Source organism: Molothrus ater, chromosome 11 (genome assembly GCF_012460135.2).
Source record: "Molothrus ater isolate BHLD 08-10-18 breed brown headed cowbird chromosome 11, BPBGC_Mater_1.1, whole genome shotgun sequence".
Classification (NCBI taxonomy): Eukaryota; Metazoa; Chordata; class Aves; order Passeriformes; family Icteridae; genus Molothrus; species Molothrus ater.
The window spans coordinates 9,066,047-9,082,539 of NC_050488.2; the positions used below are offsets into that span (position 1 = coordinate 9,066,047).

Here is a 16,493-nt window from a genome sequence, read left to right on the forward strand (position 1 = left end):
CTTGACTAAGATGTGAATCATGAGTCACCAGGTTTGGTACCTCAGTTACCAGATCCTTGAACCCTTATCTGCCCTCTGCCCATCCCTCTCCTGGCCTGGCTCTGCCATGAACCTGTGAGAACGTTGCCCCTTCTTTTGTTTTTTGTTCAGCAGTAGGACACAGGTAAAGACATGAATGATGAATATTCTGTAAGATTGCCTATCAAAAATCAGCTCATACGTTCTGTCCCATTGCTGGCTGACCCATCTCCATATGTGGATTTCATAAGTTTAAAATAAATAATCTTTATTGTGTAATTGTTGGTCTCAAAGGAGCGCTGGAATAAATCAGCCTTTGTTCATGAATGCCAGTATTTAATTACTACTTGCTTTAAAAGTCCTGATCCAGGAATGCGTTGCAAATAAATACAGCCTCCTCCCAGGATATTTTTGCTCTCACTTTGTTGGAGGTATGGCTTGGCAGTGCCTTGGGTACAAATATTAAACTCCCAATTGTCAGATTTCTCCTCTGTGTTGGAAAATGAATTTTCCATCTTTGGATGGAGCTGCACCCTTCTCTTTTGGTGTTTGGTTTCCAGTTAATTGCATTTGCTCTCTACATGGAATGCTGAAGTTCAAAACACAGAATGAAAATAAATTAAATTTAGTAATTTTTTTTTAAGGTTTGGTCTGCCCTTGATGCAGAGAAGTCTTTGGAAAAGCGAGGAGGAGCATATTGCTCTGGTGACCTGTTGTTTTCAGTATGAGGAGCTGTGTAGTGAACTCTCACTACACTCTATTTGGGTAATACTTGTGGTTTGGACCTCTTACAAGAATATCTTGTTTGACATGATTAAAACTGGTGTGGTGTCATTTGTACTAAGGCAGTTCCCTTCAGTTAGGACTTGTACTTTTGCATCCTTATTGGCTGCTTTGAATTTATATCACAGTAGCTTTAAGTTTATCCTCAGCATGGGCATTTTGGCTGTAGTTTAGCAATGTGCTGAACATTATTTTCCTTGTGATATTTGTGCTGTGTGAATTAATAGTTCAGGAGCAGATGATGGCAGAAAGCAAGCCAGCATTGCTTTGTGCAAAGGAGAGGTGAATTAACTAGGCCTGCTGCAGATGTTTCTTTAAAAAAAATAAAAATGCTGTAGTGATATTAGACAAGTCCTTTAAGATGGAATATGTCTCTTAATAAAAGGCAGGGAGGAACTTATATTTTTCAGGATATTTTGAGAGTTTTTACATATACAGAGATAATACCAAACCCCTGCTGCATTGCATTTAGAGGTATCTGGGAAATTTGATACAGGTTTTTTTCTTTATCTGAATGTGTGATCACAGGGAGTTTTCTCTGCCATAAACCAGCAGCAGTATGGAATAAATGATAGTAGGTAAACACAGTGCCTTGTGTGGAAGGACTAGAAATGAGAAATAGTTTCAACAACTCCCTTTACTCTCTAAGAAGTTGTAAAGTCAGCATGTGAAAAGTGATTCTTCTGTGCCAGAGCAGAGGAGCTTTGATGTAATTATTAACTAATTCAGCAACTTAGCAGTGAGTAGCAAGACAATTAAGAAGCTTTTGCAGTTCTGCACCTGCCTTGAAACATCGGGTTGCGTTGGGAGTTGGAGTTTCCTGATAAAGGAAGGAGCTGCCTCAGAACCTTTTGCTTTTGTATAAGTAGTTCTTCTCTTCTGGCGAGTATCTGGTAATCTTGGCTTCTGTTGTGGTTTTTCTCCAATTTGCTTGCAAATGAAAATGTAATTGTTTGCTGATAGAAGTTCAGTAGTGCAATTTTCTTAAGGAAAACTTCCCTTTCAATTTTTTGCTGGTGATTTAGTTACCTCATTAGCTGGAGATTTTTGAAAAGCAGAAACAATGGATGATGATGGTGTTGGACTTCTCATTCTAAGTATTTACTAATAGATGCTGATAGTATTTCAAGATTGCTTTTAAAAAATCTGTTTTTCGGTTTTCTTCTTTTTTTGTAGTTTCTGGTTATTCTTCAATGTTTTGCCATAAAAACAATTTATTTGTTTCTTTAGTAGGTGTTACAGAAACCTGATTTTAGTTTTTGTTTGTGCAAGGTTCTAATAAGGTTAGTTAAAATCCAAAGACCAGGAGAGATTTATGCCTTAGCTCTGCTCTTAAATTAGGGCAAAGCTCTGTCCAAACATGAGAAACCTCTCTCTTTGTCATACTTTTGCAGTAGTCAGAGACAAAACCATATTTTATTATTTTGGTCTTGAGCTTCGTTAAGTTGGCCAAAGAATGTTAACTATTAAGTTTAACCATTTTTTGATTGTGAATTTAAGAATAAAAATTTTTGTTTTCTGAGTAGTCTTAGTATTCTTCACTAGTGCAGAATATTTATGGGTGGTTATGCCTCCTAAAGGTAAGAGTAAATTGCAATAATACATTACAAACCTTTTGAAACGTGTGAAACATGTATTTGAAAAGAAATTAAGATTGTGTATGAGAACCTGCTCTTTGTGGAGCTTATTTATTTTATCTGGATACATGTGTCCTACAAATAGAGTCTTTGGGAATTTGTACATGTTGAGAGCAAGTTAACTTTACTTACTGCAAAGTTTGAGTGTGCCATGTTGCCAAACTTTAATTACATTTATTAGAGTAAATAATAGTGTTTAGCTTTCAGTCTAGTTTTGTAGGAAAGTATTCCTGTAAGGGCATCAGGTTTGATGAGTATTTCAGCAATATTTTACACTTAAAAGTAATAAGCCTGAAGAAGCCTGGATTTCTGGGTAACAGCCTATTAGTGTGTTATTTCTTTATTTGAAAGCTGCATTAAGTTGCACTATATTTCCATTATTGATTAATACAAAGAACACAGTAGCATTAAATGGAACCTCAGGAGGTCACCTTGGCCATATGTTTTCCCTCAGGTCCATGTTTGATGTGATGATAGAAGTTGAGATAAACTATACAAAGTAATCACTGGTGTCGCAGTGATACCTGATATGTGGCTGTACAAATGTCTTGTGTAACGAGAGGCTGAGCTTCTTTAATGAAATCAAGCAGCAAACTGCTTTGCAAGTACAATCTCCTTCTAGAAACCTGTTTTTATCTACTTTTTACTGGTTTTATGAGTACATTGCCCAAGTCAGTGTTTTAATATGGAGCAGGAAAAGTTCTTTCAAAGTCTCTGGGTGTTATGTAAGATATTGTCATCTATGACAGCAGTAAGACAAAATAAATCTCTTCTTTATATTGTTTTAGTATTCTAATGAGTCAATTTGAGCATCTTGGAGTGATGTGTGAGTAATCATTTCCTGGGAAGCTTTCTGTTGATTGTACTCTCTTGTTAATGTATTTTAGCTTTGCAGTTAAAGCAATGATGTACCTTAAAATTGTCTCAGCATTTTCAGGATGGGATTAAAATAGTACTTGAGAATTTTCATTTAGGCTGAAAATTCAGTTTCCTTGAGAATATCATATATAACTAGTACTGAGTTGGGTAGTTTTCTTGTGGGAAACTTTTTTGCTTTGTCTATATTCATATTCAGAATGGAATTGCATCTTTTCTGAAAATGTTAATATCCTCCATCTCTTTTGTGATTCATGTACAAAAGTTTTCAAACATGATGTGTGTGAAGGGACAGACTTTCATTCTGCTGAGAAGAGAATAAATACAAAATACTTTGAGTTATCCTGAAACCATGCAGCACTTTTAGCAGAAGTCTGATACTCAGAAATTTTGGTGAACTGTTAGGACAAAAGTTAAGTAGAAGAGACATTCTAAAGAGTAGTAATTAGTAACTATGGTGACACTGTAGCAAGTCAGTTGGCTATATATAAACCAAATTACTTGTAAATTAGAGCTCTTCCTCTACATCTCTTCTTTTTAAAAATAGCTTTTTGCATCAAAATTAGTGACACTGATGTGTAGAGAGGGTTCTATTTTTATATGGTGGTGTCGCATTTTGTGGCTTGAAGTTTTTGGTGAGTATCTATCTTGTCATTCTTCTCCTTTTGACAGTGAATGCCTTTTTGGATTATTTGAATAATCTAGGGATAGATCAGGACCCCGGTACATGAGCAGCTTCTACCTTTTGCAGTCACTTCATTCCACACTTTGTGTTTCCTGCAGAAATTTTTATTTAGAAGAAGAATGAATATTTTGTATCATGCCTAGGATTGCTGCTGCTCACATCCTTCATCATAAATCTTCTACCAGAGTGTACTAACTACAGAATTTTGAGGAGGCCTTACAGCATAATAGGGAGTGTCCAGGACTTGTTCTTCTCTGACTTGGTGTTATACTACATTTTTCCATTATGGAACGTGATAGCTGGGAGGTGTTACTTTCACAGCTGTCAAGTTAGGCTTGAAATGTTTATTTCTAGAAAATAGTTTGTGTGTTGCTTGAATGCTACCAGTACTGCTGAAGGAGGGTGAAGGTAAATAGGTTAGAAAGTGGAGCCATCCTTTGTGATAATGTTTCCATTCACATTGGTTGTGCACAGTCATAGTGCACAATCATGGAATAAAAGCTTTATTTTCAGTTTAATCTGTTACTTCAGTATTGGTATATATGACATATTTATCATCTTATATGAAGGACTTTTTCCCTGTATAAACTGCTATCCCCATAACGTGAATGGGTTTTTTTTCCCAGATATTTTCTTGTTTTAGCTGTTTGTACTGTTGATAGTTCCTTTCAAAACTAAATTAAATAAAAGCAATCTGCAAGTGAGTTAGTGATGTTCATACAGTTCTGCATTGACTGATACTGAGGGATTCAAGCATTGTAATGCAATTTGTTCACTTACTTACATTTTCACAGAATCACAGAATAGTTGGATTGGAAGGGACCACAGTGGGCTGTGTGGTCCAGTCTCCCTGGTCAGGCAGGGTCATCTGAGAGCATGCAGCACAGGATTGTGTCCAGGTAGTTCTGAATATCTCCAGTGAGGGAGACTCCACAGCCTCTCTGGGCAACCTGTTCCAGTGTGCAGTTACTGCAGGGTAAAGAAGTTCTTCCTCATATTCAGGTGGAACTTGCTGGGCATCAGTTTCTGCCCATTGCCTCATGTCCCATTGCTTGGTAGCACAGATGAGAGCCCAGCTCTATCCTCTGACACCTCCCAGCAGATACTCACAGACCTTGGTGAGGTCCCTTCTCAAGGTGCTCCCAGCTCCCTCAGCCTGTCCTCATGAGAGACGTGCTGCAGTCCCTTCATCATCTTTGTCACCTCTGCTGGGCCTGCTCCAGGGGCTTCGTGGCTCTCCTGGACTGAGGAACCCACAGTTACATTTTTGTATTTCATGAAAGCAAGGATGATGTAGGTCATGGTTTCCTTAATTTTCTTAATTCAGCTTGAGACAGTTGTCTCCTAATACAGAGAACTTCAGATTTGGACACAAGCAGTAGGGATTTTTTTTCTCCTCATTTTCATATACATGCGCAGATTTTGAATTGTGAGTGTGGGTTTTTGCTTTGGTCTTAAACTAGAGAACTTGGATTGTGATATAATTTGAGGTCCTACCCTGAAACTTTTAGCCATCTTCTGTCATTCTCTTAAATATGTATTACTTCGAAAAATGCAACAATACTGCTTGAGAATTATATTTTATAAAAATAGCTCAAACCATTTAAATTACATATTTTTAAGATTCATGTTGCTAGTTGTAAAACTAATTAGAAAGAATTGTTTAATATTTTTAGTAGCCTTTCTGTTAATAAAGACCACTTTCTAATACAAATCAAAAATCATTGTAAAATAAGTGTCTGATATTCTCTTTATAAATTGTTGGGTGTAAAGTAGATTATCTGTAACTACTTGAAGAATAGTATAGAGCTATTGACTTATAGTAACCCTGAGTCCTGAGCTTTTCACCTTTAGATGAGCAAGTTGAATTGCAACTAGTAGCAAATGTGTGGTTTGAATAATGATTTAGAAAGTAAATGTGCTTAAATGGGCACAACACATAGGAGGTGGCATTAAGTCTGCAAACATAGCTTTTTTTGTGCCTTTTTTTTTTGTTAATGATTTTAATATGACAGAATTTAAAGTTCTGATAGGTGTAAGTGTATCTGTAAAAGTCAGCAGTTAAAATAAGCATTGCAAAGTCATATGTCAAAAAAAGTCTGTGCTGAAATGTTCACAGGTACATTTTGCTTTGTTCTGTTGAGAAAGGTGACATTTTGCTACAGAGGAAGGCACTAGAGCAGCTCAGGGCTGTAGCCAGACACGTCTTATGCACAGTGAATTGTTGGTGTCTCTCAGTGCTGGGCATTGCCTTTCTGCCTACCTAAGGTGATTCCTCTTCCTCCCCACAAATCCATCCATCTTCCCTTCCCTTTCATAGTCCCTGTGCCCTTTTGGGGCAAAGTCTGCTGACCACTCACACGAAAGTTAAGCTGAGTGACAGGACCTATAGTGAACTTCAAAGCACTTGAACAACCAGGACATGGCAAGGAACACAGGGATTAATATTTTATAGCACCTCAAATAATGTGGCTGCAAAGGCCAAGCTGTGTTTATACCCAGGCTCAGTTATGCTGGCACAAAGCTGCTTTTACTGGCACGGTTTACTTTGCTTGACAACAGGTATGAGTAACCAGCAGGGTTGTCCTGGCAGTACAGACAACAAAACTTCAAGGTGTAAACAGACAAAGGAACAACTTGGTTAGCAGAGGAGCATATTCCCTGCTGTCCTTTCCCCTCTACCCCTTTGAACTGCTGGCAAGTTTGGAAGGATAGCATTGGCTGCCTGGGAATAGGTGAAGATTTTAACCTTTTCTCATCAGTGTAGCTGGATTTACATTAGCCTTACACTTTGAGTTAAAAACACAGTGACTTTTTTGTCCCATGCTATATCCAAGAATGTCAATTTTTTATCTTTTTTTTTTTCTTTTATTAGTCATAGAAAAAGTGGTAAAGTTTATTATTTTTTAGAAAAGTTACTGAAAACTACTAGCAAGTTTTGCTTCAATTGAGAAACGCAATACTTTCAGTCCCTGGAAAGCCAACTGCCACTCCTTCACTCTGTTCAATCTGACTGGAAAATCCCTTTCTTCACAGCTGGTTGCTTTTAGTTTCATAGGGGGTGCTTGCCTGGGGTAGTTAGAATCATTTTAAAAACGAGTTTTCATAATAACTCAAAAGTTAATGCACTGGTTTTGTTTCTGAGTTGAAGGAGCTGGGGTTTAGTAAGCAAAGAGCTATTAGATCTATGTGTTTAAGAAATGGAAAACTAAATAGAAAAGCAATTTTGCTTGATGTACCCCACCCTGTGAATTACTCTTGCTTATGGAGACAAATACTTCTACTTCCTTGATAGATGGGTGGAGTTAGGCAAGTGAGAGGAAAGGAATTTGGGATCTGTCTAAGCAGACCAGAATGAGAAACTCAGATCAATTGGATCTGGAGGTAATTTAGCATTTGAACTTCTCTATCTTACAGCCAAAGGACTGACCTGGAATTCAGTATGGTTTGCACAGTGTAGTCTGCTAGCAGAGTGCTGCTCCCAAAATGAGAAAATTCTCAGTGTGAAGACTTCAAATAAGATTATTTTTATCTTGTAACAATATGAGAGAAAAAAATTTCTAGCCACAGTGTGGCAAATGCTGGCCATGTGGGTTTGACCATGGTATATATTTTGTTTTCAAGTCTTTGGCTTTACACAGCTGGACTTGTGCACAGTGTATTTTGTTTCCTGATAGAATTCTCAGCATGCAATGAGTAAATGAACTCAGTTACAGTACTGCTTAGTGAAGTATCACTCCAGGGCAAGTATTCCAATTTCTAGATCCCTATTTACTTCCTGCTTTTGGGTATTAGCTTTAGTACTCAGGGGGTGCATTTATAATGCCTGCATTAATTGTTCAATGATTATTTAGCGTGAGTTCAGGGAAGAATCTTTCATCATTAACTGCTGCATTTTATGGTTTAACTGCTCTGGCTAATAGCCTTGCTGCCCCTTTGTGGTGGTAACCATGGCAAAAATGAAACTGCCAACTCCTTAGGGGTTATAGTTCATAATTTGACAAAATCATATAAATCTTTCTGGTTCAAGCTAAAGCCACAAAGGTATAACAGGACCCCGAAGCTCATGGGAATTGTGTATACTTCTTTCACAGAGGAAATAAGAGGTGAGAACAAGAATGGTAAACTAGGAGATTCTGAAATTGGGCTTCTGTTTCTACATTCATTTTTTAGGCAGTGGAAATTTATTTAATACATAAAATATATTACTTTTTGACTTTGTGTAAAAGGCAATAGCCTACAATTTGGTACTTACTTAATTATTAATTCAGCTTTCAAAAGAGGCTGAAATAGGTTTAATTATATGTAATGGTTTCTTCTTCTTTCTGCATTTTTTGATGTAGAAGTTGTTTGTCTTCACATACTGAATCTCACATCTCTGTGGACAAACTGCCTCAGTTTTCCAGCAATTCTCCTCACTGTAGTTCTCAGAATAATTGCCCTGAACTGCAGTTTCAAGCTGGGTTAGATGGAGTAGCACTAATGTGCTATTAAAATGGCAAATGATGGCTGTACATAGTAATAGCAAATATAGAAGTATGAAAAAGCTGGTCAGTTGTTTCTTCCTGTAGTTCTACTGTAATTAAATCCAGATAATCAAATCACTGAAGAAGTGTGCTACTTTCAAGATTTTGTATACATCTCTGAGCCCATATTTTGTCTTCTCTGAGACAGAAGTGTCTCATCCAGTATCAGGCCTCTATATGGTTTGGGAAAGAAAACACATCATGGCTTTCTCACTTGTCAGGCTAATGAAGGAGCTCTCTTCAGCCTGCGTTGTGGAAGATGTTGCAATAGTGATCATTAAACAGAATGGGTTTGTTATGGTTAGTTGGTTTTATTACTTAGAAGAAAACAGATAACCTACATTTCATAAGTTAGGTTAAAATCTGTCCTCATGGAGCATAGCAATTTGCAACTTCCTAATATCAGTTAGAATTAACATATTTTATGTACTTAGCTTTGATGTATTATGGTTTGGGATCACTACAGAAGAACCTTCTGTTTCTTTAATCTGAAAATACTAGCAATTTGTTGTAGGGGAAAAATCATAGTGATATCTAACTGCATGAAAATAAAACATGAACTGATTTAGCAGGTTGTTGATGCTCTTCTGAGTCATTGACCTAGAAGGAGGAATGTGCTTTTTATGCACCATAGGTCAGAGCAGAGGAGGTACCTTTGTTTCATTTGCAAAACTGAAGACTAATTTGAAATACGATAAATACTAAGTGTGTGAAATAAATACATAATTCCTTGCAAAACAGGGAAACAAAAATCTGTAGTTTTTTGAAACTTCCATAACATAGTTTCTAAGGAAGGTGGACTGTACTTGAAGAAGTTTATGTTACTGATGAACTGCAAGTTTGACTTGAGAATAAAATCTTCAAAAATTTTGTGGAAGCAGCCTGGTAAGGTGTCTGCAGTTAATTGGTCTTACTAATGGCTTGTGGGTGGGAGGGCATATAAACGATAAATTACTAAAGAAGAAAGAGAGACTAGGATTTTTTTAGTTGAGATATTATGATAATGGAACATAAGTTTCTTGAATAGTTTGTGTGTTACCTTGTATTTTTTATGAAAGGAGGGGAAACCAGCCCTCACACAATATATACAGCTATCCCTTGAATTAAGCGTGCTCATGCTTTAAGAGTCCTCAAAAGCAGAGTTGTTTTGAATGTGCATTAGCTGCCATCTCTGCTCTACATTGGACTTGTTGTTCATATGAGGTACAACAGGGCTGGGACTTCGCTCTGGAGAGTGAATTATAAAAGCAAGTGTAATTAGGCCAGTATATGCTGCCATTTTTTCTGTCAGCTTAAGCACCTCCTTGTTTACCTTGCGTCAGCTCGAAACTGGTTTGCAGTGACTGAACAAGTGCCTGAGCCAGTCCAGGTGGGGAGGTGGTGGCACAGCTCGGCAGTGAGAGCTGGGAAGGGCAGGAGGCGTTGCTGCTCTGTGAGCTGGCACTGCTGCCTGGATGTGCTGGGAGCAGGGAGGACAAGTGGTGCTGGGCTCTCAGAAGGTGCTGTGTCACACAGCTGCTGTGTAAAAGGTCTTGGTTTGGGAATCTGAGGACCCACTGTGCTTACCACATAATTAAATAGTACATAAAAACCAGTGTGCTACCACAAGTACTAGTTAATGTGTAGACACATTTGTTTCAGGGCTTCCACTTGATTTTATTTCCTGAAGATAGCTTTAGTAATTATGCAAAAGGGATGGAGAGATTGACCTTTGAGAAACATCATTTGGACTAGTGAAAACCAGCATGGAAGTAACTTTTGAATTTGCTACCTGAAAGGGGCTGGCTCAGTGGGCTCCTGAAGAATGGCTACACTAAAGATAACTGAATCCTTTACAGCAAGATTTGAAGGCAGTGTGTTTTCCCTTCCTTAGACATCAGCTACTAACATGTGGCTGGTATTGCCTCTTTACTAGATACAGGAAGAAGCATATTTACAAACAGGATGAAAAGACTTGAAGAGCATCACTTTTCTAAAGTTTATGTAATACAATTCAGTAGTATGCACTTAAGTGGACATCAGTTACATAATATTAAATGTAATGTGTATTTTCTGTAGACATTTGTTTAGAAATATCCTTTTGCCATTTGAATGTTGTCTGCTGATGTTTTACAAGTTTTGTATGGCTGATGCTCTCTTGCACTTCTTTTCCTGTGGTCACTGTCCTGTATTTCCTTGTGCTATCTTGTCTGAGTCCCATTTGCAGATTTTGCAAAAATGCGGTTACAAGGGGCAGTGATTAATCAAAACCTTGGGAGGGATAAAAGGCAGATATGCACAGAGAAGAAAAGGGTGGGGAAGAGCAAATAAGCAGAAGCATGTTTGTTTCTCCTTGCCTGTGACTCACTTTTTCATAACAGAAGAATTTTCAAATGAAGAAGAAAGCTAATTGAAAACAAACAGGAAGCAAGATTACCTCTGCACTGAACCATGAGAGGGTTCAGTACTTTCAGCCTATTAAATTAACAAGCTAATTAATTTGATTGAACTTATAAAAGCTGTATGATATACTGGTATGTTAATAGATAGTAGTTAATACTATGGAGAGGATTATTTAGAGTGGGTTTGATTATTAATATAGTGAATGCAGTCAAAATTTCTTGATCTATCCATAATTTATGTTTACCTTCATCTTTATCAGCTTATGACAGATTACTGTTTTGTTTTCCTTCTATTGAAGATCTAAGGCGTATCTGTTGGGGGGAGGGAAGTCTTTCACACACTGCTTTTCATTCTGTTCACATACTGCAATTCATTTCTAACACCTACATGAGCTTTCTGTGCTGGCCTTCCTCTTGATTAGTGAGTCCAGTGACACAATGGAACTCCAGCTGTGTGCTTAGGGCCACTGGGTTATGCCATATAAGATCCATCTCGTGCACTCTGTGTCATTTTCCAATACAAGATCTAAGGAGCCCTGGTGCTCTACTCTCACTGCATTCAAAACCCATCTTTCCCCTTGACTGTGGTTTTGAGCTATGTATCAGGGGTTTTTTTGAGGCCTGCAATAATAGAGGCAGTTAAAAACATGGAAAATTTTGTAGGGAATGCTGCAAAAAAGGAAAGGTCAGTTGGTTTTATAAGAAAAAGATGGAAATACATTCATTTCTCTGAACACAACATCTTTTTCCCCAATCTTATGCCTTCTTTGGGACTTGAGATTCTTTGAGTGCAGGAAGCCAGTGATTTCTACCATTCCAGCAGGTTCCTGTAGCAGCTATTGTTATCTTGTAGTGAGTAGTGAGATTGACTCATTCCAGTACTTACACCTGGCTGTCAGTAGTGCTCTGGTCCCCTCTTTTGTGCTGTCACTGCTCAGGTCACAGCCAGTCACTCTGGGCTTCTAATGGATGATTCATTTGTAACCTCTTTTCAGATGCAGGAGTTTAGACTACAAGTCTTGCATCATAAAAGCAGTTTCAGATTCAATAAGTTTCTATTAACATTTAATTAATTCTGCAGTTGGGTGTTTACAAAAGTACTTGAAATCTTGAAATTTAGTTAATGATGTGAACTAGTATTGCTGAGAAGTGAAAGCATCCTGTTGGATTTCTTTAAGTTTCACCATGGTCTTTCATTGCAATTCCTGAATTCTGTCTTTTGCCGGAGGTTTTCCTTCAGTGGCCTTCCCTGCAGCATGATTGTCATGCAATACTGTTACCTTGAATGTATGAGCAGTTAGAATTTTTGTGTGTTGGACAACTCAAAAATATGAATTGTTGTATGTATGTGGCAAAAGGTGTTGCTGCTAATGACGTGTGATCCTCTATTGCAGGCAGTAGTTCAGGCACACTTTGTAGCAATTATTTGCATAGTGTATGTGCTAGAATTCAATCATATGTGAACTCAAAATCAAATACAGATACTTCTTGATGATGGGAAGGTGTTGCGTCCTGATGAGGGTGTTTAGAGTTTGATACATTTGTTTTCTTCTAAAAATAAATTTTATATAAATAACATTTTACTTGTGCTTGCTTGTGTATTTCTTGTCTTACTTTTCCCAAATATCTTACTGATGTTTTTGTTTGTTTGTTTACAGTTCTATCTTCAAGACACTAAAAGTAGTAATGGTACCTTTATTAATAGTCAGAGACTGAGTAGAGGATCTGAGGAAAGCCCACCATGTGAAATTATGTCAGGTGACATCATCCAGTTTGGTGTAGATGTGACGGAGAACACGCGGAAAGGTAAGGGTATGGATCATTTTTTGGTTTCTTTTCAAGTAGATTTATTTGGAACACCTTCCTGCAATCCAGTCTTTAAAACTAAATGGCATTCCCATTGTAAGAAAACAGTCTTGTTTGGTTTTTTGTTACTTCTTCCCTCCTTTGTGCTGGCAGTGAGCCCTGGCGCCATGTGGTACCTGATCAAGAAACATGTCTGCTGAAAATACAGGCTCTATTTCTGCCCTCACGCCCCCAGATGGACTTTACTGGGTTCTTTCCATGGCCTACTTTGTTCCTTACTGTGTGCAGGGGAAGTGTAGGTCTGGAAAAGGAGGCTCAGCTGGGGTCATGTGTTCTTCTGTTGCCTCACTTAAATTGACCTACAGCAATTTCAAAAGTGCAACGCAAGCATATGTGTGTAATGCTGTATTGGGCTTTTTGTATTTGGATTTTATTATTATAATTGTAATTACCTTTCTTTCAAGCCCTTTGAACCTTAAGGTTTCAGCTAATTGTGTGGCAGAAGTATGAACCTGAATTTCTTGATCAGTGTAGGTTTGAAACAGGCTAACTTAATTCTTTTCAGGATATCCACTGTTTCCTTCTGTGTCAGCTACTGATTTTGATTTCTGCTGGTACTTTAAAATGAGAATAGAAACAACTTGCTAGCTAACAAATGAGGTGATGGCATTTTTGTTTGGTTTGTTTTTCTTGCTGTTTTCTTCCCAGTATGCATGCTCAAGAGATTTTGTATTATGGCAATAGCTCTGTATCTGTGTTAATTAAAATGCAGCCTCTCTCTCTTTTCTTTTGAAATTACGTAGTTTGTCAGGAACCCTCTCTTTATCTTTCTGGAGACTGGTCTGTATGGGGATTATCAGACTATAATCTGTTTTGTCAAGACTTTTTAAAGTTCCCTAATGGGTCTGCTGCTTTCTGTAAGCATTGAACTTCTGGCCATGTTCTGTAGAATCCTACCTACCCAGTACCACACAGACTGCCATCACCCCTTTACTGCTTTTCTGAACAAGGCCTTCAGAGAGCTTATCCTTAAAGAGAAGTGTATTAGAGAAGAATGAAGAATAATATTAAACTGGAAGGCTGATGGTAAAGTTTTTTAAAACAAGCGAATAAATGAAACGTCCATCAAAGCAACCCCCCCAAAGCCCAACAAACCAAACCATAGTACAACAGGAGAATTTCTTAAAGTGCATTAAGTGAACAAAACATAAAGATGGCACCTGCTCTGTTACTCGTGAATTTTGTCTTTAGCGAGATGGGGTTGTAATTCTCACATCTGAAGTATCAGAGGAAGGTTAATGAATGTGTTAAAGAAAGCATTGTTAAGTAATGGTGGTGGTGGTATTTTGTCTTCAGGAGCTTTTGGAGCTGTAGATTTTTGAGTGATTCATTATAGTGAAGGTCTTACCACATTGTTTTACTCTTCTCAAAAATGATGTTGCAAAGATTCAACTCCAGGGTGACTAGCTGAAATTGTTGGGAGTTATTGAAAATGTTTCCATGTGAAATGATTGTAAACGTTTATGAATACTAGCAGTACACATGGAAGAGATCAAAAGTATACACTGCATCTAATGAACTTGGAACTATTAATTTGATGAGATGCTGCCCTTGCTAAGAGGAGCTGAATTTCTTCAAGTGTATTTAGACTAAAACAATTTTTATTATAAGATTTAGTTGGAAGAGAAATTGAGCTTGACTTGCTTTTATCAGCACATTGCAGTTAGTTCATGGAAACATTTGCACAAAGTTCGTAGTAAGCAAATTCTTGCCATGAATTTTTGCCAGTAGTAGTTATTTGCTGTGGTTTTGTGTTAGTTTTACAAAGCACGATGCAGTACACAAATGCTGGTGACCTGGCATTTGTGTAATGAGCGATCAGATTATGGAGCCTTCCTCGTCCTTTTCTCTGGCTTTGAACTTGGAAGCTGTGCTCATGTTACTCATGAATGTGTTGAGCTCTCTAATGAGGAAGAGGATACAAGTTTGCTTTCTTCCCTCTCCCCCAAGCAGAGAATGAAGATTGTATCATCACAGGGTGTTTACCTATGAATATGGTTGGAATGCATATAAACATGGGTTTTTCACTAGTTGGTTTCAGTAGTCTTAGATGTTACTGTTAATCTAATCTAGTCATGAAACAGACAGGAAAGTAGTTTTTAAATAGGTGATTCCCTTTAAAAGCACTTGGCACTCTGGTATTTACATAATGCCTTACTTGCACAAGACATGTCAGCAATCTGCTGCGTGTAATTATAAGGTAATGATAGGACAGAACAAGTGTACTTGCCCATGTAAATTCTGAATTCTGTCAGTATTGCTAGAATACATTTATTTTATTGTTCAGGCTATGCTTTAGTAAGTAATTTCCTTGCAAATGTGATCTGGATTTGGTTCATTAAAATAGTGGCATGTTCAGTATGTGATTTTTCAGGTTATCAAGTATGAGAACCAATTCCTCAGTTTCCTGCTGCTGAGCCAAACTCAATAACAGGTCCTGGAGAAGTGTTTGCATCCCTCCTGCTTCCTTATTTGTCCACTTGCTGTGTTACTGACAAGCACAGGGGCCTCGCCATTTCCCTCTCCTTAATACAGCAGTAACCTGTGCTTTTTCTCTGGGTTAGCGTGGTTTATATTCTTGTAGCACTTTCTTAATTTCCCACTTGTGCCAGAGCATTCCAAGCTAATTGGTGATACTTCCCTGCACAGCAAGCAGCAGCAGCAGCATTGCAAAGCAAGGTCAAATAATACCAACATGATTTAGTTCAAATGCAAAAATGCACATTTTTCTTGTCAGGTTTGCGCTCTCTCATGCATCTGTTCTGTCATGAGATGTTTGAGGGAGGTCATGTAAGTGGGGAGTGCACAGACCCTCGAGGGGTGTGGGGGGCTCCTCAGGGCTGGGTACCACATTAGCAAGTGAAAATAGAAACAAAAAGCATCTTTGGGGAATTGGCTCTCTAGGAAGCAAAAACTGAGACAAACAGAAATGGTTTCTGCGTTCCCGTTGCACTGTAGTGCGGCAGAACCTGTCGGGGTTTAGGACGGGTCTCAGGGGTTTGGAGCTGTGAAATGTGGGTCAGCTGCGTGTTTTGGAGGGGACCAGGAAGTTCGTGACTGAAGTGTGGAACAGCAAATGGAGCGGCAGCAGGGTTTTAATCCGTGGAGAGAGCAGTGGCTGTGCGGCGGCAGTTCGATGCTGTGGAGGAGCCGTGGCTGTGGGGCGGCAGTTCGATGCTGTGGAAGAGCCGTGGCTGTGGGGCGGCAGTTCCATGCTGTGGAAGAGCCGTGGCTGTGGGGCGGCAGTTCCATGCTGTGGAAGAGCCGTGGCTGTGGGGCGGCAGTTCGATGCTGTGGAAGAGCCGTGGCTGTGGGGCGGCAGTTCGATGCTGTGGAAGAGCCGTGGCTGTGGGGCGGCAGTTCCATGCTGTGGAAGAGCCGTGGCTGTGGGGCGGCAGTTCGATGCTGTGGAAGAGCCGTGGCTGTGGGGCGGCAGTTCGATGCTGTGGAGGGAGCCGTGGCTGTGGGGCGGCAGTTCGATGCTGTGGAGGAGCTGTGGCTGTGGGGCGGCAGTTCGATGCTGTGGAGGAGCCGTGGCTGTGGGGCGGCAGTTCGATGCTGTGGAAGAGCCGTGGCTGTGGGGCGGCAGTTCGATGCTGTGGAGGGAGCCGTGGCTGTGGGGCGGCAGTTCGATGCTGTGGAAGAGCCGTGGCTGTGCGGCTGCATTTCGATGCTGTGGAAGAGCCGTGGCTGTGGGGCGGCAGTTCGATGCTGTGGAAGA

General features: G+C 39.1%; 1 protein-coding gene across 25 annotated transcripts in view; it reads left to right on the forward strand.

Moving 5' to 3' along the window:
- The window catches only part of SLMAP (sarcolemma associated protein), a 90,726-nt gene that overhangs the window by 19,397 nt on the left and 54,836 nt on the right, over nucleotides 1-16,493 (forward strand). For all 25 annotated transcript variants that reach the window (XM_036391066.2, XM_036391065.1, XM_036391064.1 and 22 more), the window contains exon 3: nucleotides 12,565-12,712. In XM_036391066.2, the coding sequence (XP_036246959.1) occupies nucleotides 12,565-12,712 (148 nt within the window). The remainder of the gene's footprint in view (nucleotides 1-12,564; nucleotides 12,713-16,493) is intronic.